The sequence below is a fragment of the Triticum aestivum genome, chromosome 1B (assembly GCF_018294505.1).
Source record: "Triticum aestivum cultivar Chinese Spring chromosome 1B, IWGSC CS RefSeq v2.1, whole genome shotgun sequence".
NCBI lineage: Eukaryota > Viridiplantae > Streptophyta > Magnoliopsida > Poales > Poaceae > Triticum > Triticum aestivum.
Window position 1 is genome coordinate 247,653,493 of NC_057795.1, and position 22,323 is coordinate 247,675,815.

General features: G+C 39.0%; 1 protein-coding gene across 2 annotated transcripts; it reads left to right on the plus strand.

Moving 5' to 3' along the window:
* Positions 1 to 3,600: 3,600 nt before the first annotated feature.
* On the plus strand, positions 3,601 to 16,056 carry LOC123117925 (MOB kinase activator-like 1A). 2 transcript variants are annotated; one of them, XM_044538583.1, is made up of 7 exons: positions 3,601 to 3,799; positions 13,926 to 13,977; positions 14,566 to 14,674; positions 14,751 to 14,844; positions 14,952 to 15,085; positions 15,203 to 15,366; positions 15,649 to 16,056. In XM_044538583.1, exons 1-7 carry the CDS (start codon positions 3,774 to 3,776, stop codon positions 15,721 to 15,723), a joined length of 654 nt encoding a protein of 217 aa, XP_044394518.1. In that variant the 5' UTR covers positions 3,601 to 3,773; the 3' UTR covers positions 15,724 to 16,056. The 2 variants fall into 2 exon arrangements, with proteins under 2 accessions (XP_044394518.1, XP_044394520.1); XM_044538585.1 differs by having other exon boundaries at positions 3,603 to 3,799; positions 13,929 to 13,977; positions 15,649 to 16,055.
* The last annotated feature ends 6,267 nt before the right edge of the window (positions 16,057 to 22,323 follow it).

The following is a 22,323-nucleotide window of genomic DNA, read 5'->3' on the forward strand; positions in this document are numbered from 1 at the left end:
GAAATTTCCTCGCCCTCACTTATACAATGATTTTTAATGTCATGGACGGCCCAAAGAATGTCATACAGGTGCATGCCCGACGGCCAAAAGAAGTAGGAGCCCACCACATCTATGATGCTACGTGTTTTTGTCACAATTATCATCATAGAAGTGTCATAACCATGACAGAAAAACTTTTTGTTCAGGCCAAAATGTCATGGATGTGTCTTTTTTGTAGTGATGGTGTGAGTGTAGATTGTGCTTCGAGATCATGTGTCAAGTGTTAACTCACAAGGAGCTTGGAAAACGACATAGTGCTTGTCACTTGGAGTACATGAGACATTAGGGTTCACATGCAAGTTTCAACTGTAAAAGGGTTCATCAAGTAACGAGTATGTGATGCAAGGGTGTATTGCTAGATTTAGTCATAAGGAGTCATGCAACTGGAGTTAGGATCTATGAACAGTGGATAACCAAACTCATGTTTAAGTTTACATGACAATTCAAACTAGTTGGCCTCTCATGAGCTTTAATACGCTCTAGGCTTAGCTAGTTTCATTTTAAGATTCACGATTGATCTTGACTTAAGTTGATTTCATATTTAAGAGTAAATTCGCTTGGACTCTTGAACTTCATAATTGAATTTGAATTAGTTCATATAATATGAATTAGGTTCAGTAATTTAAATAAGTTCATCTAGATTCATCAATTTGGTTTGGCCTACAATTCAAGTTGAACTTGAATTATGGTTCATCTTATTTGGATTCAAATTGAATTGAGTTTGAATTAAAAAGAGTTGAATATGAAATCAAACTAAATTTGAATTTGTAAAGCTAGGTTCAAGTTCATATGATTTCATAACTTCTAAGGTTGGTTCATGAATTTATTTGCTTAAGGTTTCATTTAATTTATGCTAATAAAATGCCTTTAAGTTTGACTAAATTCAAATTATGTTTGTATCCTCAAGTCAAGTTAATCTCCAAAATTATACTGGAGGTTAATTTGGGTTTCTCAATTGTTATGCAAAAGGTTTCATTTAAATTGAGTTTGGGGTTTTAAGGTTATACCCGATTCTAGTTTGAATTTAATTCAAATTGTATTTGAATTTCCTAAAGTCAAATATAAATCCAATAATTATTTACTAGAGTTTATTTAAAGTCTTATTCAAGTTTGAACTAAAGTGAAGTTCAAATCCAAGTTATTCACTATGGTCAATTGTTCTTAGATCCCATTTAAGCTTGTACTAAATTCAAATTGGGTTTGAATTTCCTGAAGTCAAATATAAATCCTATAATCACGTAACAAAATTTACTTTAAGTTTCTGAACTATGCTGCAAAGAATTATTCCATTTAAACCTTTTATTTTAAAGTTATAACTTAATTGGTTTTAAATTCAAGTTGAATTTCAGCTTCAGTTGAACTATATTTAAATTCACAATAGAAACTTATCCCATATTTGAATTGTGGTGAGCTAAGTTGAAACTATAATTCTCTACTTCTATTTCGTAAAAAGAATAAATTTAGTTGGATTTATAATTTGTAAGTTAGGCCCTATTTAAGTTTGAATTCATTCTGTTTGAATTTAAATTTGAAATTATTTAAAAACTAATATTTTGTTCTCGGTGAAGGTGTATTGCCAAAGGGTTAATTTGCAAAAAGTTTCACTAAATTTGTATTTATAGAATAAAAGTTATGATTGTTCAATGTTATAGGGGGTTTTCCATAAAACTTCCATTTGTAGTATGTCTCTTTATTCGAATTCAACAAATTAGGGCACATGTGCATGTCTCCTATTGGTTGATATTAGTTCGGCTCAGAAATAACAGGGGTCGTGCTATTTAAAGTGTCGTGGATGGCTGTGATGTAGCCAAATGGCAATGGTTAGGTTCCTCACTGGAATCCCACTGAAAAACGTGTGCGTGGCGGTGCTGTACTTGGGACTCATCAGATCTGGTGCTTTGGTGGTTTCTTGTGTCGAGGAAGTGGACAACATGGTGCCGCTTGCGCGACGGTCCTTCTGGTGATTCTTGTGGTCCTTGGAGCAACGGTAATGATGACAACAACTCACTAGAGAAGATGATAATGATGGTTGCTTCATGTTCTTATCTGGACAAATGGATGGGACAGGGGGATGCACATGGCTAAATCAAATGCAATGGACAAGGTCCTAGGGCTGGGCTCTTATGGTGCTCATGACAAGGAACTGTGACACAACAGCGAGCTTCAGCTATCATCGAAAGTTGTCCTCTAAGGGGGTTTGGGATCGGTGATAATGTCCATGGGGTTTGGCTGGGAATAGGGAAGCTATTGGTGGCAGGATCCATTCTAGGCGGTGGCTGGATTTGACGGAATCCTCGCCAAAGTTTCTAGGGTAGAGCAGCGAAGGTGGGGTCATGGCGAGGCAGCCTGACGATGATGTATGTCGTAGTGTTGGGGCTTTCGTAGAGGGAAGTGAGGGGTATTTATAGGGCATGGAGGCAGCGGCGGATGTGCATGATGGCTGTGAAGACATGGGGGTTGTATGCATCGTACGCTTGGTCATGGGCGCGTGCTTGGTCGCGGTACTTGCGGGAAGTTGAGGGCGACCCTGACATGTGGGGCCTATCAATCCGCGCGAGAGAGGGAGTTATGGTTCTACTTTGTTGTGCGGGGCCTTTAACCCTCCTAAGTGGTTAATCAGGGTCTGACAACACATAAGCCTATGCAATGTTAGTTGATTAGCAAGCACACACTGGGTTTTCTAGCAAATTTCTAATCCTCTAATTTTTTAAACTGTCTCGATTTGGGAAAATTCTGGGATGTGACAATAACACAAATGAAAGAATCCAATATCTCTAGAAGTAACAAGAAAATGAAATAGTTCAATTCCTCAATAAGTACCATAAAAATTAAAGTTCCACCAATGGTTAAAAGTGCCATCTCATACTACCTACATTTTAAATACCGTACTTTCTTTTGCATACTAGCCCATGCGGACGTAGAGTGTTGATGAATAGCTAATAGAGTATATGTGATATTTTCTAATAAAGATATCATACATGTCATCATATATTGTCTTTGAGAGTTGGAAGCTAAGGTTGTGCAACTTGTAGCAACCACATTGCAAGTTTCTATCTAGTTTTGACACTACACAATCCATTCATTCTGTATTATAATGCAAACATCGAAACTCCCATATTTTGAATAATACCTTCCAGCTTGGATAGTGAAAATATATTTTGATGCCCAAAGGAGAGAAAGAGGCATCGACCATTCTGGTTGTAGGAGGAATAGAGGTTGACATCATTACATTAACTATTAAGCACATACGATAGGTTCTAAACATGTGTGTGTTTGTGTGTGTGTGTGTGTGTGTGTTTTTTGTGTGTGTGTGTCAGAGAGAGAGAGAGAGAGAGAGAGAGAGAGAGAGAGAGAGATCATGTTCTTTCTCTTGTGAGGTCCAAAGCAGAGAAGCGATATCAACCATGCATGCCCATATTAGCCTCTCCTCCCTAAGACCCCGCCGAACTATTCTAAAATAACACAATGACATCACCACCACAACAAGAACTGACAAAAATAGAGAATAACGGAAGAAAAACTAAATTAGGGGAGCCAAATGAGAGGAACAAGGAACAAAGGGAGGATAAAATCTTCTCAATGGTAATACTCTCTCTACTATTTTTCCAGCTTGCGTTCACACATGATAGCATCGAAGATCGGTGACAATATCTTTGATTTCTCCACGCCCTTTTCTCCCCCACCCCCACATCACAAGCTCAACTATTTCTAGATCAATTGGGTGAAAGCAAACAATGAGTCTCTTCGGCTTGGGAAGCAAGTATGAATTATGTTTATGTTCTTGTTTGCCTTAAGTATTTGCATTTTTCATGGTTTTACATATCATTTTGTGTTCTGTAATTTATATGTTTTTCTCTATGATGTTGTCTATAAGGTCACTTAGAGAAATAATACTAGCTAGTTGGCTAAGATTCAGTCTTGTCAAACAACTTGGCCAACAATAGGGACATATGTACTATCCATAAAATATTGCTTTTTTCAAAAGGATGGCCATAGCCCGGTGGCCCCAAATATGCTCCTCCAATGAATATGTGTCTAAGTTCCAAGTTTGTTATACTCTGCATTTATACAAATAGATGAAAGCATGCACATTGTTACATGAATTTGTTATAGTATATTTCAATGATATATGGTAGCATCATATACTGGAATGCATACTTGCTTATGGAGGTGGGTTTCTCCCATGCATGTGGTGGTACGTATGCATGCTAGAGAAATAAGTTAGTGGGGATAACATATTTAGTTATACCAGTGGGTGCCCAGTGTATTGCCATTGGAAGAGATAAACATGTACAAAAAAGTTCTTAAAAATAACTAAATCTAATGGAAAATAATGTAAGGGTCTTCTCAGTTTTACACTTTTGAATGATAAAATCGACAAAGTATATGACACACACACACGCACACACACACACACACATAGAGAGAGAGAGAGAGAGAGAGAGATAAGAGACGTAGTTTTGAACGAAAATGAATGCAACCACATCTTTTATCAGAAATGTGAAGCATATGATATATAAGTTTTCTCCAAGCATCCAAATCATATACCACACCAAAATTAGGGAAAAACATTTAAATTTGGATTGAGATGCATGACTTGATTCCTCCAAAAAAGAAAGGAATGCATGACTTGATGAGGTGGTAATATTTGCATCGTAGATTAATACAAAAAATCAGAATGATGACTAAATGCATAACTTGTTAATGACACCCAATTCCAACCAAATGACTAACAATATGACATCGAGGTATGCATGTGCAAAGAATAGGCAACATATTATAGTGGCATGCATTTTTCCATATTGAGGTCCAAAAATGATCTACATATGACATGTATGGTCCGCATTTGACATTGTGATCCAATGTCCCCTTAATGTATTGATTAAACTGAGGGTGATTAGCCGAAACCATACAAACCTCGGGTAAATATTAGATATGTAGCATTGTTCTCAAGAGGTGGACCTTTTACCAAGCATGATATCATATTTATGTGCTTTTGTTTGCATATTGAGAGAAATAAGATAGTGGGTACCACCTATTTAGTTAAAATAGATGATGTCTCGTACGTTGTCACCGGGACAGTCTTAGAAAAGATGCATAAATAGGTGTTTAAAAACAACTAAAACAATTGGCAAACAAATATAAAAGAGTATTTGGTTTACATTTTAAAACAGTAAAACCTATGAAGTATGTGAAAAGTGATGTAAATGGAAAAAAACTTTGAACTAAACTTACTACAATATCACCATTTAACAACAAAATTGAAGCATATGCTCCAAGCATCGAACACATATACCACACAAAAATGACAAAAAAACATTAACTTGTGAAAAGTAAGATATGTATGGCTGATTGAGGCGAAGGTATCCCGATGTTTCAATCAGATAGCTATCGTGTTCTATGGGAGTCGACTTTGACGATCCGACTACGAACGTGCGACACATCGCGCCTTAGCGGTCGCTAAACCAACTTCCGAGGTTTACTGATCATGCCGGAGCACTATCAACATCACGATGCGGGTCTATTTCCTGCGAGCAAACGAAGAACAAGCAAGAAACTGAGATTGCAATCTGGATATTGGGAATATAAGAGGATAAATTTATTGATGAAGTGTGGTTCGGTGATGTCTTTGTCTGGTCGTTGAACACAAAGGAAGTACGTGAGTGGCAACAATGGCGAACTTTAATCTAAGCAATACCCAAAGTCTAACCGATGCCCCAAGGGCTGTATATATGGAGGAATAGGGGGAATTTTGTGACCCCTTGGAGGAGGGTTCCGAAACCAACCCTAACTTTGTTTCCCCATACATACGGACTCAATAAACAACATATACTGAAGCATTTCGAAATTACATGGGCCTTGACCATTAATAATGTGACGCAACACCAATATTAGCCTCTAGACGAAATTTATGAACTAGCATCTTTTAAATTTTGTCCAAGCCTTCATGCACTCATTATGGTGGCTTCAAAGTCCTAAAATCATCACTTGAAACTCTGTTCTTGGTCTCCTTGTGCATGCCATCATCTCCATGCTTATCCTTGCTCCAATGTTCATCCTTCTTGTCAAAGGTAGCCCCTTCAATTGTAAGTAAAACAAATGTATTCAATTTAGGCAGCATATTCTCATGAACATTAGAATCATTACCAAGAAATGAAAGTACCTGGTAATTTAATTGGCTTGTGCGAGCTCTAGTAATTGGTCCAGTATATGTAGCTGCAGGGATTGTGGGTGTAACTGTAGTATTGATGTCCTCATCATCCTCCCCTTCTTGAATTGAAGTCGTCCTCGACGGAACCTCATATTCCTCACCCAAATAAGGCTTCAAATCTGCAATGTTTAAAGTGGGACTAACCCCAAAATCTGCAGGCATCTCAAGTTCATATGCATTGTCATTTATTTTCTCTAACACCTTAAAAGGACCATCAGCACGTGGCATTAGCTTGGATTTGTGCAAGTCAGGAGACCTATCCTTACGCAAATGTAACCAAACAAGATCGCCAGGTGCAAAGACAACATGTTTTCTACCCTTATCTCCAACAAGTTTATATTTAGCATTCAAACGCTATATGTTTTCCTTAGTTAACTCATGCATTTTTAAGATCAATTTAGCACGTTGTTTAGCATCAAAATTAACCTTCTCCGGAGATGGAAGAGGCAACAAATAATTGGGTGCACAAGCTAGGAAACCATACACAATTTCAAAAGGGCGCATTTTAGTAGTAGAATGCAACTAGTGATTATAAGGAAATTCAATATGAGGCAAGCATTCTTCCCACATTTTAAAGTTATTTTTCAAAACAGCCCTAAGCACAGTAGACAATGTTCTATTGACTACTTTAGTTTGTCCATCAATTTGGGTGTGACATGTCGTACTAAAAGCAGTTTAGTCCCCAACTTAGCCAATAAACATCTCCAAAAGTGGCTAAGAAACTTAGTATCACGATCTGACACAATAGTATTTAGCACAACATGCAAGTGAATAATTTTACGAAAGAACAAATCAACAACATTAGCAGCATCATCGCTTTTCATGACATGGTAGAAAGTGTGCATTTTGGAAAATCTATCCACGACAACAAATATGCTATCCCTCCTCTTCTTAGTCCAAGGTAAACCTAAAACGAAGTCCATCGATATATCCTTCCATGGAACACTAGGTACATGCAAAGGCATATATAAACCATGAGGATCAAGTCGTGAAGTGTGTTGCAAGTATGTCCTCTGTCTTTTTCACGCCATAGTGTGCCATTAATCCTCCTCCACGCGCCTCCTGCAACAACAAAATATGAACGGAGCTAGATGGAATGCATAGCTTGTTAGCACGAAACACAAATCGATCCATGATTAATGACGAACTTGTTCCATGTTATCCCTTCTTTACTATTCTACAATACATCTTTAAATTCAGCATCATGCACATATTGATCTTTGATGGTCTCCAAACCAAATATTTTAAAGTCAAGTTGTGAAAGCATAGTATAACAACGAGACAGTGCATCAGCAATAACATTTTCTTTACCCTTCTTGTGTATTATGACATAAGGGAAAGTCTTAATGAATTCAACCCATTTAGCATGTCTATGGTTCAGTTTTGCTTGACTTTTAATATGTTTCAATGATTCATGATAAGAATGTATAATAAATATTTTGGGCCATAAATAATTTTGCCATGTTTCTAAAGTCCGAACAAGAGCATATAGTTCTTTATCATAAGTAGAATAGTTCAGACTAGGCCCACTCAATTTTTCAGAAAAGTATGCAACAGGTTTACCATCTTGTAATAACACACCTCCTAATACAATTCCACTGGCATCATATTCGAGCTCAAAAGTCTTATTAAAGTCAGGAAATTTGAGTAAAGGAGCATGCGTCGACTTATCTTTCAATATAGTGAAGGCTTCTTCCTGTGTAGTACTCCAAACAAAAGGCACATCCTTCTTTGTAAGTTCATTGAGAGGTGCAGCAATGGTGCTAAAATCCCTCACAAAACGCCTATAGAAACCAGGAAGTCCACGAAAAATCCTCACTTGTGGGACCATTTTGGATTGCGGCCAACTCTGAATAGCTTCAGTCTTGGCTTTATCAACCTCAGTTCCCTGTGGAGTAACAACATAGCCAAGAAATGATACTCTGTAGGTGCAAAGGGTGCACTTCCTAAGGCTACCAAACAAACGTTCATCAAATAGAGCAATGAAAACAACACGTAAATGTTCTAACTGTTCGTCCAAAGATCTGCTATAAATCAGTATATCATCAAAGTAAACTACCACAAATCATCAAATAAAAGCATGTAAAACTTCGTTCATTAATCTCGTGAAAGTACTAGGTGCATTAGTTAACCCAACAGGCATGACTAACCACTCATATAATCCAAACTTAGTTCTAAATGTTGTTTTCCATTCATCTCCCAATTTCATACGAATTTGATGGTATCCACTATGCAAATCAACTTTGGAGAAAATAGTAGAGCCACTCAATTCATGAATCATATCATCTAGCCAAGGAACAGGAGGACGATAACTAACAGTAATATTATTAATGCCTCTAGGGTCAACACATGTACGCGGTGTACCATCCTTTTTCAGCACTAGTATAATAGGAACAACACAAGGATTAAGGTATTCACATATATATCCTTTATCGAGCAGCTCCTGTACTTGGCGCATAATCTCCTTCGTCTCCTCTAGATTGGTACGGTATGGTGCATGGTTGGGTAGCGATGCGCCGGGTATTAAGTCAATTTCATGCTCAATCCCTTGAATGAGTGGTAATCCCAGTGGCACGTCTTGTGGAAAGACGTCAGCAAACTCCTACAAAATGTTAGTGACAACAGGAGGCAAAGAGGCACGTCCTTTAATGAAAATAATGCCTCTTTGCACACAAAAGCATACCAAACAGATTTGCCGAAATCTATATCATCAATATCAGATTTGGTGGCAAGTAAGCATCCACTTTTCAATTTAATTTCAGAAGCAACAAGATGATGGTTTGTTTTTAGGCTTCATTTCTTGCTCAAATTCTTTTGCCACAATCTGATTTTCACTCTTATTGTGCTCCTGTTTTGCTTTACTAGCTCTATTAATATATCTTTCAAAATGTGTTCAGGAGTCATAGGAAGCAAAGCAATATGTTTATCCTTATGAACAAGAGTATACTGATTGTTTCTACCATCGAGTACATAATTTTTACCGATTTGGTATCGTCTACCAAGTAATAAGGAACATGCTTGCATGGGTACCACATCACAATCAACATAATCAGCATATGTAGCGATACTAAAATGCACACGAACAGTACGGGTTACCTTAACCTTGCCGTTGTTGTTGAACCTTTAATGTAGTAAGGATGCAGATGTGCTTTTGTGGTCAGAGAAAGCTTCTCCGCCATCTCCATGCTAGCCAAGTTGTTGCAGCTCCCTCCATCTATGATGACATGAATAGAACGTTCCTTCACAACTCCCTTTGTATGAAACAAATTGTTCCTTAGATTTTGCTCAGCTTGGGTGACTTGCACACTCAAAAAACATTGAGCAACTAAACTTTCAAACCTGTCAGCGTCTTTAGCAGCCATGTAGTGTGTCTCTTGTTCAAAATCATGTCCACCCTGCTCTTCACTAGCAATAAGAGCCGAAGTCTCCTCATCATAGTCACTAGCGGACTCATACCAACCATCCTCAGTAACAATCATCGCACGCGGAGATGGACATTTGCTCGCATAGTGATCTCCACCCTTGCAATGATGGCATATAACCTCATGTGTTTGCCCTGTTGATGCGATGGTTTAAGAAGAGCTGTGTGCGGGACCAGAAAGTGTGCTCTTGGGGGATGGTGGTCGTGGTGCCTCTGTTCTTGTATCTCGGCTGGACTTGGCGGGTAAAGTAGGCGATGTTGCACCAGGACATGTGGAAGTAGAAGATATATGTGGTGTCCATGACGAAGATCGTTCTGCAGAAAAATTAGTACGTGCCAATGTCTGTCGATCCTGCACTTCATGTTCAGTTTTCCAAGCAAGATGGAATAAACAAGTGATATTATTATACTCCTTATACTCTAAAATGGTCTGAATCTCTCTATTTAATCCAACCATAAAACCTGCAAGCATAGCTTCATTATCCTCAACAATACCACATCTAATCATGCCAGTTTGCAATTCCTGATAATATTCCTCTATAGAATTTTTTTTCCTTGTCTTAAACGCTGTAATTTTTGGAGTAATTCACGTTGATAATATGGTGGAACCCAACGAGTACGCATAGCAATTTTCAAAGCAGCCCAAGTAGCAGGGATATTATCATGATATAATCTAGAATGTTTAGACCATCACACACAAGCAAAACTAGTGAATGCACAAACAATAGCAGCAACACGTCTCTCCTCGGAATATTGTAAGTATGTAAAACGTTGTTTAGTTTCTAACTCCAAAGAAAGATATATATCGTGAAGATATCTAGCCTCAAGTGTAGGAATATTCAATTTTACTTTAGGAAGATGGTCATGATCTCGTACCTTGTATCATTTGCATGTGGACGACCTGGTAGTAGTGCTGGTGGTTGCACGTAGTTCTGATTATGATCAACTTCATCCCCGTAATCGCCCTTGTATTCATCCTCCTCGGTAGCTGCAGGAGCCATAGAAGCATCAACTGTAGGTGCAACAGCACCAGAAGTTTGGCCAGGCTCAAGGGGAACACGCATTACTCATCTCACTTGATTTGCAAGGCGACATTGTTGTTGTTGTTGTTGTTGTTGTTGTTGCAGAGGTGTGACAAGTGCAGTTGGTGGTAGTTCTGGAAGACACGCGAGTAGTTCATTAAACTTGTTATCGAACTTTGTTTCTAACATCTTCTCAGTGCCATCTATCTTGTCCATGGCCTCTTCAAAAATGGTTAGCAAATCTTGCACCTCTCCACTCATAATTTGCTGAAATTTATCATGTAGCTCCTTGTTTGTCATGTTCTCCTAGCCAGTCTCGTGGGCTTGTGATCCTTCCATGGTTAGCAGCAATAGAAACACACAAGAATAGGTCCTATAAACTACTAAGAGGATGTGGAGTTGTGGAAAGCCACAAATCTATCAAGTGAATCACAAATTATTACTCGTTCTTACCAAGTAGCAGGTGGTGATCGGCAACTGTTGTGGTCAAAAACTCCTCAAAGCTTGGACGGAGCTATTGCCAGGTGGTGTGAACGCACGACGTAGATGTATGTGGAGCTGGGAAGGCTTATAATATGGTAGCAAAAAGAGTCAACAATAATCAATTCAGAGATGCAAAATTGAATAAACGCTCAACGACGGTACTGTGCTGGTCCTAGGCTAGTCGTGCTAGAGACACGAGCCTAGAACACAAACAAAATCATGGCACTCCACGGAAACAAGGGAAAAGCACTCTGAAAATTTCTCTTTTTTCGCTCTTTTTTGCCCTTTTTTTGCTCTCTTTTCTTTTTAGAAAATCACTATAATGGTGAGTGTTTAAAAAATCTTCCCAAGTCAAAATAACAGGATAGGCACGAAATGTTTTTGACTTTTTTTGGAAATCAGGGCAGCGACGGCCAAAAAGTGCGACAAAAAACACTATAATGGTGAGCGTCTCAAAACGCTCCCCAGGGCCTAAATACAGGATATGCAAAAAATTGAACCGCTGAAAATTTGGCCAAAAAACTATCCGGGGGTCTAATGATTTTTATTGGAATCACCCCTCTTCTACGGACAGAGAAAGATTGATGAAACCCTAAACCTACTCAGACAAGGCAACACGAATCTAGAAATAGATGGATCTCGAAACCAAACCTAATATGGAAAGAACTCGGATTGGTGGCGAACGTGCGGTGGCCTATGTGGACTCAGATTGGTGGACAGGCGGTTGTATATGTGGACTCGGATTGGTGGTGCTATATGGTGGTGGTATATGTCGACTCGGATTGGTGGTTGTATATGGCAACGACGATGTATATGGTGGGGGTGGTGGTATATGGAAGCAGCGTTGTATATGGTGGGGTGGTGGTATATGGCAGCGATGAAGGTGGTGCGGAGGCGGTTTGACAACTTGTGAGCAGAACTCAAAGTTCTAAAGGACTAAATGCTAAGACCAGTAACTTGACATGATGATGCAACCGCAAATTCAACAAAGCAAAACACTGAAGAGATTATGCAATGGCTAGTCTAGTCCGGATATGATGAACTAACCCTAATTTTTTTGGTTTTTGTGGACTCTGGGTATGAAGGATAGATGCAATCTAGACTATGAAAAACTAGTAAAATCTCACCAAGCAACCTAGAAATCTGACACCACTTGATAGAGGCGAAGGTGTCTCGATGTTTCAATGAGATAGCTATCATTTTCTTTGGGAGTCGACTTTGACGATCGGACTAAGAATGTACGAGACGCCGCGCCTTAGGAATTGCTAAACCAACTTCTCAGGGTTATTGAGCACGCTGGAGCACGATCAACCTGACCATGAGGGTCTAATTCTTGCGAGCAAACGAAGAACAAGCAAGAAACTGAGATTGCAATATTGATATTGCAAATATAAGAGGAAAGATTTATTGTTGAAAGTGGGGTTATGTGATGTCTTTGTGTGGTCGTTGAACACAGAAGTACGCAAGTTGCAGCAACGGCGAGGTTTAATCTAAACAAAACCGAAAGTATAAGCGATGCCATAAGGATTGTATATATGGAGGAATAGGGGGAATTTCGTGACCCCTTGGAGGAGGGGTCCGAAACCAACCCTAACTCTGTTTCCCCACACATACAGGCTCTACAAAAAGCCTATACTGAAGTATTTCGAAATTACATGGGCCTAGCCAGATAATAAGGTGACGGGACGCCTATAATAGCCTCTGGATGAAATTTATGAAGTAGCATCTAGTATATTTCGTCCAAGCCTTCATGCACTCATTATGGTGGCTTCAAAGTCCTGAAATCATCATTTGAAACTCTGTTCTTGGTCCTCTTCCGCATGCCATCATCTCCATGCTTGTTCTTACTCCAATGTTCATCCTTCTTGTCCAAGCTAGGCCCTTCATTTGTAAGCAAAACAAATGTATCCAATTTAGGCAGCATCATATTCTCATGAACATTAGAATTGTTACCAAGAAACAAAAGTACCTGGTAATTTAATTGGCATGGACGAGCTCTAGTAAAGTGTCCAGTATATGTAGCTGGAGGTATCATGGGTGTAACTGTAGTATTCATGTCCTCATCAATGACTTTATTAGGTGGCATTGTTTGCATTCTTACAATAATCCAAACAAATGAACTTATGAGTACATGCAGGATTTGCTGATGTCGCAATATTTCAATCAGACAACCAACAATAAGTAAGATGATGTAACAACATTCATGTGTACAAAATAGAATAATGCGAGATAGATATTTAGATAGATAATATTTAGGAGTCAATAGAGGATATTGATTTTGGAACCAATGAGGTTTTAGAAACTACTATCATTATTGTCTATATTTTTTAGTACATAGAGAGGCTAACTTCAAGGGTCCAACTCTCCATGGGAAGCATTTGCTTGCGCACGTCGAAAATTTGTTTTCAAATGTCAAAAATATGAAAATTTTAGAAATGCACATATTCATGTCCAAATGTTATATGAAATATTTTTAGGGATGCAATTTTTTAGAGGGGATGCCCAATAATTTGGCCATGTGAAAAAAATGAGTGCCATGAACATTAATAGACCACCAATTATTTTCATTTTATTGCCAATGGAACACAATTCATTTTACATGAAAATTATCAAGCACACTTTTAAAAATTATCGATGTTTATTTGAATTTATTGTTAATCGCATCCCATAATAAATTTTTGTATTGTTCATTAACCACTCTATGTTTATTTCTTTATCTAACTTTTATTTTGAGTTGGGTTGATGGCAGCAGGAACCAAAGGACATTTAGGCCCAAGAAGAATGCACCATCTGGTAATAAGGTAGTGGTATTCTCCATCATTACAAATATTTTAATTTCATAATTGCATAATTCCATCGTGTGGCCATAAGAGAAAACAAAGGAGTCAACAACTCAAAATATTATTTTGAAAATGAATTGCTTTGTCAAAAATTATAATTATAACAGGGTTATACATGAGAATATGATGTGAAAATATCTGAAACATCATTCAAATAGCTTAACATCATTTCTTTCAACTGAGTTTGAGGCTACACATTCATAGTTTGGTCTTTTGCTGCCTCTATCCTTCAATCTAAGCTCTTGAGAGTTGTCTCTATACACTACATATGTCGCCTCTTATCTTGGAGTCTGCTTCTATCTACTAAATTAATGAGCTGACCCACATGTCATATTATTTGCTTACTAATTCCCTATGATGATGCATTATTGACCACAAAAATTACCTATTTTATTTGTTATGGGTAGACCTTAGAGGCTTGGGTTTAGGGCTTTCACATTGCATGGTTTTGTATAGGTAGTTGGTGGGTCCTAGCTTTAGGGACAGGGTTGCCTCTAAGTATTGCTGATGCTTAGCATATCCCATCTTTTTCATTATTTGGTTAAGCAGGGCGTACAGTTGAAGAAACACATTGATGCGACATTAGGAAATGGTAATTTGAGAGATGCTGTACGGTTGCCTCCTGGAGAGGATCTCAATGAATGGCTAGCTGTTAATAGTAAGTTTTTGATTGCAACATCTTTGTAAGAAAACTGAGTTTTCCGTATTACTAAAAATCATCTTCTTTTTCACAGCTGTTGATTTCTTCAATCAGGTGAACATACTATATGGCACTCTAATGGAGTTCTGCACGCCTTCCACATGCCCAACGATGACTGCCGGATCGAAGTAAGATGCTTGCCTTCTTGGGAACATTCATGTATATATCATTTTAGATCTATATGTTGATTTATTATACCAAGGTAACTTTGATTAGCAAAACATAAGCATTTCAGGTTTGAGTATAGATGGGCCGACGGAGTGCAGATCAAGAAACCTATTGAGGTTTCGGCACCAAAATATGTGGAGTATTTGATGGACTGGATTGAGGTCCAGCTTGATGATGAGTCCATATTCCCTCAAAAACTTGGTAGTTATAACTTATAAGATACTGCCTAGTTTAGAGCCTACATTAACCATGTCAGTCTGGTGTTAGGACTTGGAGGGGTGCATTTTGTCAATTGATTGAATTGAACTATTTGTGCAGGAACACCTTTCCCACAAAATTTTCGAGATGTTGTGAAGACAATATTCAAGCGCCTTTTTCGTGTTTACGCTCATATTTACCACACTCATTTTCAGAAAATTGTGAGCCTCAAGGAAGAAGCCCATCTTAACACATGCTTCAAGCATTTTACATTGTTCACCTGCGTAAGTTGCATCGTGATCTGCCTACTAGCCCATTCTACACGACCATATTGGAATGCACCATCATATGATGCATTTTGTTCAATATTTGTTGTTGACCCTTTTTCTAACGTCTGGATTTTTGAATTGTACGTAGATGTAAGCATATCCCTATTAAATCTAGTTTGTTGTGTTTGGACCAATTCCATGTGATAGAGAATGTTCAACACATGATTTTCTTTCCCGCCAATGAAAAATAAATGGGGTACTTGTTAATGCTAGTTCCTAATTTTGTTCCTTCTGTAGGAGTTCAAATTGATCGACAAGGCTGAACTTGCACCACTTATTGATCTTATTGAATCGATCGTGACCGTTTGCTAAGATGTCAACAAGAAGAGCAGAACAATTTGCCTTGTTTATTTGGCCACTTTCGAGGGTACAATGAGTTGTGCATGAGAGTGAGACCGAGGCAAAATGGGCCAAAGAAAACATATTTTGCACTTATTGTTTTTCTATCATCTACATGAGTTTGGGTAACATGGTCGTACTTATCTTATGAACCCTGGTCCAACCAGTTAGAGGTCACATTATCTACTATGTTGTGGAACAATGCTATTCCTTTTTAACTATGACCTTGTGTAACCTAATTAGAGATAATAACTAATTTCTTGACTCAAAAGTAAAAAATCCTAGATGAATGTACATGGGCATAAAAAGGTGTTTCCTTTTATAGCAGAATATTGTATTTTATCTCAAGTACTCCCTCTGTCCGGGTTTATTAGGCCCATCTTATTTTGGGCTAAGGTATGACGTAAAAATTTAACTAAATAAATATAAAATAATGTCACAAAAATTATACTATCGGAAAGCTCTCTCAAATACAAATCCAATAGTATAATTTTTATAGCATATACTTTAGATTTTAGTAGTCTATAGATGGTCGAAGTCTAGCCCAAAATACGAAGGGGCCTAAAACACCCAGATGGAGGTAGTAGTAGCTTCCACTGATCAAAGATATTTCTTGTAGTATTTTTATTAAGGGGTCTAAATTCATGAAAGAAGCGATAAACTCCAATATTCACTAGGCAAGCTGATATGCTTGAGAACAGTGTCCATCAGCACTGTGGATGTTTGGCTATGGTTAGGCCGCTTGTAGAGTTCGACCAGACAGGTGATGCACATGGGTTTCCCATTTATTTCCTAGAGGAGTAGGTTTGATGTGTTGTGGTACCACTAATTTCTAGGAATGGGCATAAAACTGACAAACTGAATACCGAAACCAAAACACTGATTTTTGTTTTTTATGCTTGTACAATTAAATTTGGTTTTTGCATTTGATAACCGAATTCAATTAGGTTGGCTGGGTATTAAATCGTATAATTAAACAACACAACAAAGTGTTCCTCTCGCGTTTCATCACACAACAACCACGCCTGACCGCATGCGCATGCCTAACCATACAACTTAAAATTACATGGCAGCCGCTCCTAACCATACAACATAAAGTCCAATGTGAGCCTCTGGACCGCATGCATGCCCAGTCAAGCTAGCCATACAACATACAGACTACAGCAGCCCGATGCCTTCTTTGTCCAACGTGGGAGCAAGGCTTGCTTTGTCCCACGTAGTTAGTGCCTCGTGTTGGATAAATTTAAAACAAGATAGAGCCTGGGAGCAACTTACTAAGGGGTACCCATTGTAGGAGTCCCTCAAGGTTCACATTTGGTTGGCTGAGAGCATGTCATTTGGTGCTCTCCCAGTCGCCACAACATGTCGCGTGTTGGGCACTTCCTTGGGACTTTTTACATGTTTTCGGGGTATTGAGGGGGTTTTCTGTTTTTTCTCAACTTTTCGGTTTTCGCAAAGATTTCCCTAGGTTTTGTGGAGGCAATTGTTTGCTTCCGCGAGAGGTATAGTTGTGCATCCCCAAAAGAAAAAATATCATTTTTTCCTTCCACAAGAGGCACAGGTTTGTTTCTTGTGGGGCACATATTTGCTTCTGTGAGAGGCACAACTGTGCCTCTTGGAAGGAGAAAAAATGTGTTTTTTTTGCTTCCATGAGAGGCATAGTGATGCAGAGCATCGCATGGTCATCCCCATGGACATTCCATCACTAACCGCAAACACGAAGCGGACCAATGACAAGAGCGCACACACGTGCCATTGGTAACCCATAAGAATAGGTGGTCACAACAGTTTTCGAGGGTAGAGTATTCAACCCAAATTTATTGATTCGACACAAGGGGAGCAAGAATACTTCCAAGTATTAGTAGTTAAGTTGCCAATACAACCACACCTGGATATAAATATATGTGGCAGTGTGATCGATAACACAATAGTATGGTAATTTGATAGTAGTAGTAACGATAGCAATGGTAACAGTAACAGAAGTAGCAATAGTTTGTAGTAGTTAGTAGTAACAGTAGCAATAGTATTAGTGACTTAGCAAGAACAATATGTGAAAAGCTAAAAGGCATTGTGATAGAGGCAGAGGTGTCCCGTCTTTCGATGAGATGATGGATATCGCTTTGGTGGAAGTCGACTTTGACGATCCGACTACGAACGTGCGAGGACGTCGCGCCTTAGCAATCGCTAAACCAACTTCGAGAGGTTATTGACCACGCCGGAGCACGATCAACCTGACCACGAGGGTCTGTTTCCTGTGAGCAAACGAAGAACAAGCAAGAAACTAAGATTGCAATCTGGATATTGCGAATATAAGATGAAAGCTTTATTGATCAAGGTGGGGTTCTGTGACGCCTTTGTCTGGTCGTTAAACACAAACGAAGTACGCGAAGTTGCAGCTATGGCGAACTTTTAATCTAAACAAAACCCAAAGTCTAAACGATGCCCTAAGGGCTGTATATATGGAGGAAGAGGGGGGGAATTTCGTGGCCCTTGGTGGAGGGGTCCGAAATCAACCCTATCTCTTGTTTCCCCACACATACGGACTCTAAAAATAGCCTATACTTATGTATTTCGAAATTACATGGGCCTGGCCCAATAATAAGGTGACGCAGCACCTAAAATAGCCTCGGGACGAAATTTATGAAGTGGCATCTTGTATATTTCGTCCAAGGCTTCATGCACCCATTATGGTGGCTTCAAAGTCCTGAAATCATCACTTGTAACTCCGTTCTTGTTTCCCTTGCGCATGCCATTATCTCCATGCTTGTTCTTGCTCCAATGTTCATCCTTCTCCAAGCTAGGCCCTTCATTTGTAAGCAAAACAAATGTATCCAATTTAGGCAGCATCATATTCTCATGAACATTAGAATCATTACCAAGAAACGAAAGTACCTGGTAATTTAGTTGGCGTGCACGAGCTCTAGTAATTGGTCCAGTATGTATAGCAGCAGGGGCTGTGGGTGTAACAATTGTATTGATGTCCTCATCAGTAAATGTTCCAAATGTTCTTCCAAAGATCTGCTATAAATCAATATGTCATCAAAGTAAACTACCACAAATCGTCCAATGAAAGCACGTAAAACTTCGTTCATTAATCTCATGAAAGTACTAGGTGCATTAGTTAACCCAAAAGGCATGACTAACCACTCATATAATCCAAACTTAGTTTTAAATGCTGTTTTCCATTCATCTCCCAATTTCATACGAATTTGATGGTAGCCACTACGCAAATCAACTTTGGAGAATATTGTAGAGCCACTCAATTCATCAAGCATATCATCTAGCCTAGGAATAGGATGACGATAACGAATAGTAATATTATTAATGCCTCTACAATCAACACACATACGTGATGTACCATCCTTTTTCGGCACTAGAATAATAGGAACAGCACAAGGACTAAGGGATTCGCGTATATAACCTTTGTCGAGAAGCTCTTGTACTTGACGCATAATCTCCTTCGTCTCCTCTGGATTGGTACGGTATGGTGCACGGTTTGGTAGTGAAGCACCGGGAATTAAGTCGATCTGATGCTCAATCCCTCGAATAGGCGGTAATCCCGGTGGCACGTCTTGTGGAAAAACGTCAGCGAACTCCTGCAAAATGTTAGTGACAGCAGGAGGCAAAGAGGAAGGCACGTCCTCGAATGAAAATAATGCCTCTTTGCACACAAAAGCATAGCAAACAGATTTGCTGAAATCTAGCTCATCAATATCAAATTTGGTGGCAAATAAACATGCACTTTTCAATTTAATTTCAGAAGCAACACTAGATGGTTTATTATTAGGCTTCATTTGTTGCTCAAATTCTTTTGCCACAATCTGATTTTCACTCTTATTCGTCTCCTGTTTTGCTTTATTAGCTCTATTAATATCATCTTTCAAAATGGAATCAGGAGTCATAGGAAGCAAAGTAATATTTTTATCCTTATGAACAAGAGTATAGTGATTGTTTCTACCATGGTGTACAGAATTTTTATCAAATTGCCAAGGTCTACCAAGTAATAAGGAACATGCTTGCATAGGTACCACATCACAATCAACATAATCAGCATATGTAGAAATACTAAAATGCACACGAACAGTACGTGTTACCTTAACCTTGCCGCTGTTGTTGAACCATTGGATGTAGTAAGGATGTGGATGTGGTCTTGTGGTGAGAGAAAGCTTCTCCACCATCTCCATGCTAGCCAAGTTGTTGCATGATAGAGGCAAAGGTGTCCCGTCTTTCGATGAGATGGTGGATTTCGCTTTGGTGGAAGTCGACTTTGACGATCCGACTACGAACGTGCGAGGACGTCGCGCCTTAGCAATCGCTAAACCAACTCCGAGAGGTTATTGACCACGCCGGAGCACGATCAACCTGACCACGAGGGTCTGTTTCCTGCGAGCAAACGAAGAACAAGCAAGAAACTAAGATTGCAATCTGGATATTGCGAATATAAGATGAAAGCTTTATTGATCAAGGTGGGGTTCTGTGACGCCTTTGTCTGGTCGTTGAACACAAACGAAGTACGCGAAGTTGCAGCTATGGCGAACTTTTAATCTAAACAAAACCCAAAGTCTAAACGATGCCCTAAGGGCTGTATATATGGAGGAAGAGGGGGGAATTTCGTGGCCCTCGGTGGAGGGGTCCGAAATCAACCCTATCTCTTGTTTCCCCACACATACGGACTCTAAAAATAGCCTATACTTATGTATTTCGAAATTACATGGGCCTGGCCCAATAATAAGGTGACGCAGCACCTAAAATAGCCTCGGGACGAAATTTATGAAGTGGCATCTTGTATATTTCGTCCAAGGCTTCATGCACCCATTATGGTGGCTTCAAAGTCCTGAAATCATCACTTGTAACTCCGTTCTTGTTCCCCTTGCGCATGCCATCATCTCCATGCTTGTTCTTGCTCCAATGTTCATCCTTCTCCAAGCTAGGCCCTTCATTTGTAAGCAAAACAAATGTATCCAATTTAGGCAGCATCATATTCTCATGAACATTAGAATCATTACCAAGAAACGGAAGTACCTGGTAATTTAGTTGGCGTGCACGGGCTCTAGTAATTGGTCCAGTATGTATAGCAGCAGGGGCTGTGGGTGTAACAATTGTATTGATGTCCTCATCATCCTCCCCTTCTTGAAATGAAGTCGTCCTCGACGGAAGTTCATCTTCCTCACCCAAATAAGGCTTCAAATCTGCAATGTTAAAAGTGGGACTAACCCCAAAATCTGCAGGCAGCTCAAGTTTATATGCATTATCATTTATTTTCTCTAACACCTTAAAGGGACCATCAGCACGTGGCATTAGCTTTGATTTGCGCAAATCAGGAAATCTATCCTTACGCAAATGTAACCAAACAAGATCTCCAGGTGCAAACACAACATGTTTTCTACCCTTATCTCCAGCAAGTTTATATTTAGCATTCATACGCTCAATGTTTTCCTTAGTTAACTCATGCATTTTTAAAATTAATTCAGCATGTTGTTTAGCATCAAAATTAACCTTCTCCTAAGATGGAAGAGGCAACAAATCAATAGGTGCACGAGGTAGGAAACCATACACAACTTCAAAAGGGCACATCTTAGTAGTAGAATGCAATGAACGATTATAAGCAAATTCAATATGAGGCAAGCATTCCTCCCACATTTTCTTATTATTCTTCAAAACAGCCCTAAGCATAGTAGACAACGTTCTATTGACTACTTCAGTTTGTCCATCAGTTTGGGGGTGACAAGTAGTACTAAAAACCAGTTTAGTCCCCAACTTAGCCCATAAACATCTCCAAAAGTGGCTAAGAAATTTAGTATCACGATCTGAAACAATAGTATTTGGCACACCATGCAAGCGAATAATTTCACGAAAGAACAAATCAGCAACATTAACAGCATCATCGCTTTTATGACATGGTATAAAGTGTGCCATTTTCGAGAATCTATCCACGACAACAAATATGCTATCCCTCCCCTTCTTTGTTCGAGGTAAACCTAAAACAAAGTCCATAGATATATCCTCCCAAGGAACACTAGGTACAGGCAAAGGCATATATAAACCATGAGGATTGAGTCGTGACTTAGCTTTTTGACATGTAGTGCATCGAGCAATAAAACGCTCAACATCCCGTCTCATCTTTGGCCAAAAGAAATGTGTAGCAAGTACGTCCTCTGTCTTCTTCACGCCAAAATGTCCCATTAATCCTCCTCCATGCGCTTCCTGCAACAACAAAAGACGAACGGAGCTAGCTGGAATGCATAGCTTGTTAGCACGAAACACAAATCCATCATTAACGACAACTTGTTCCACATTCTTCCCTCTTTACAATTCTGCATTACATCTTTAAAATCAGCATCATGCACATATTGATCTTTGATGGTCTCCAAACCAAATATTTTGAAGTCAAGTTGTGAAAGCATAGTATAGCGACGAGACAATGCATCAGCAATAACATTTTCTTTTCCCTTCTTGTGTTTAATCACATAAGGGAAAGTTTCAATGAATTCAACCCATTTAGCATGTCTACGATTCAGTTTAGCTTGACTTTTAATATGTTTCAAAGATTCATGATCAGAATGTATAACAAAT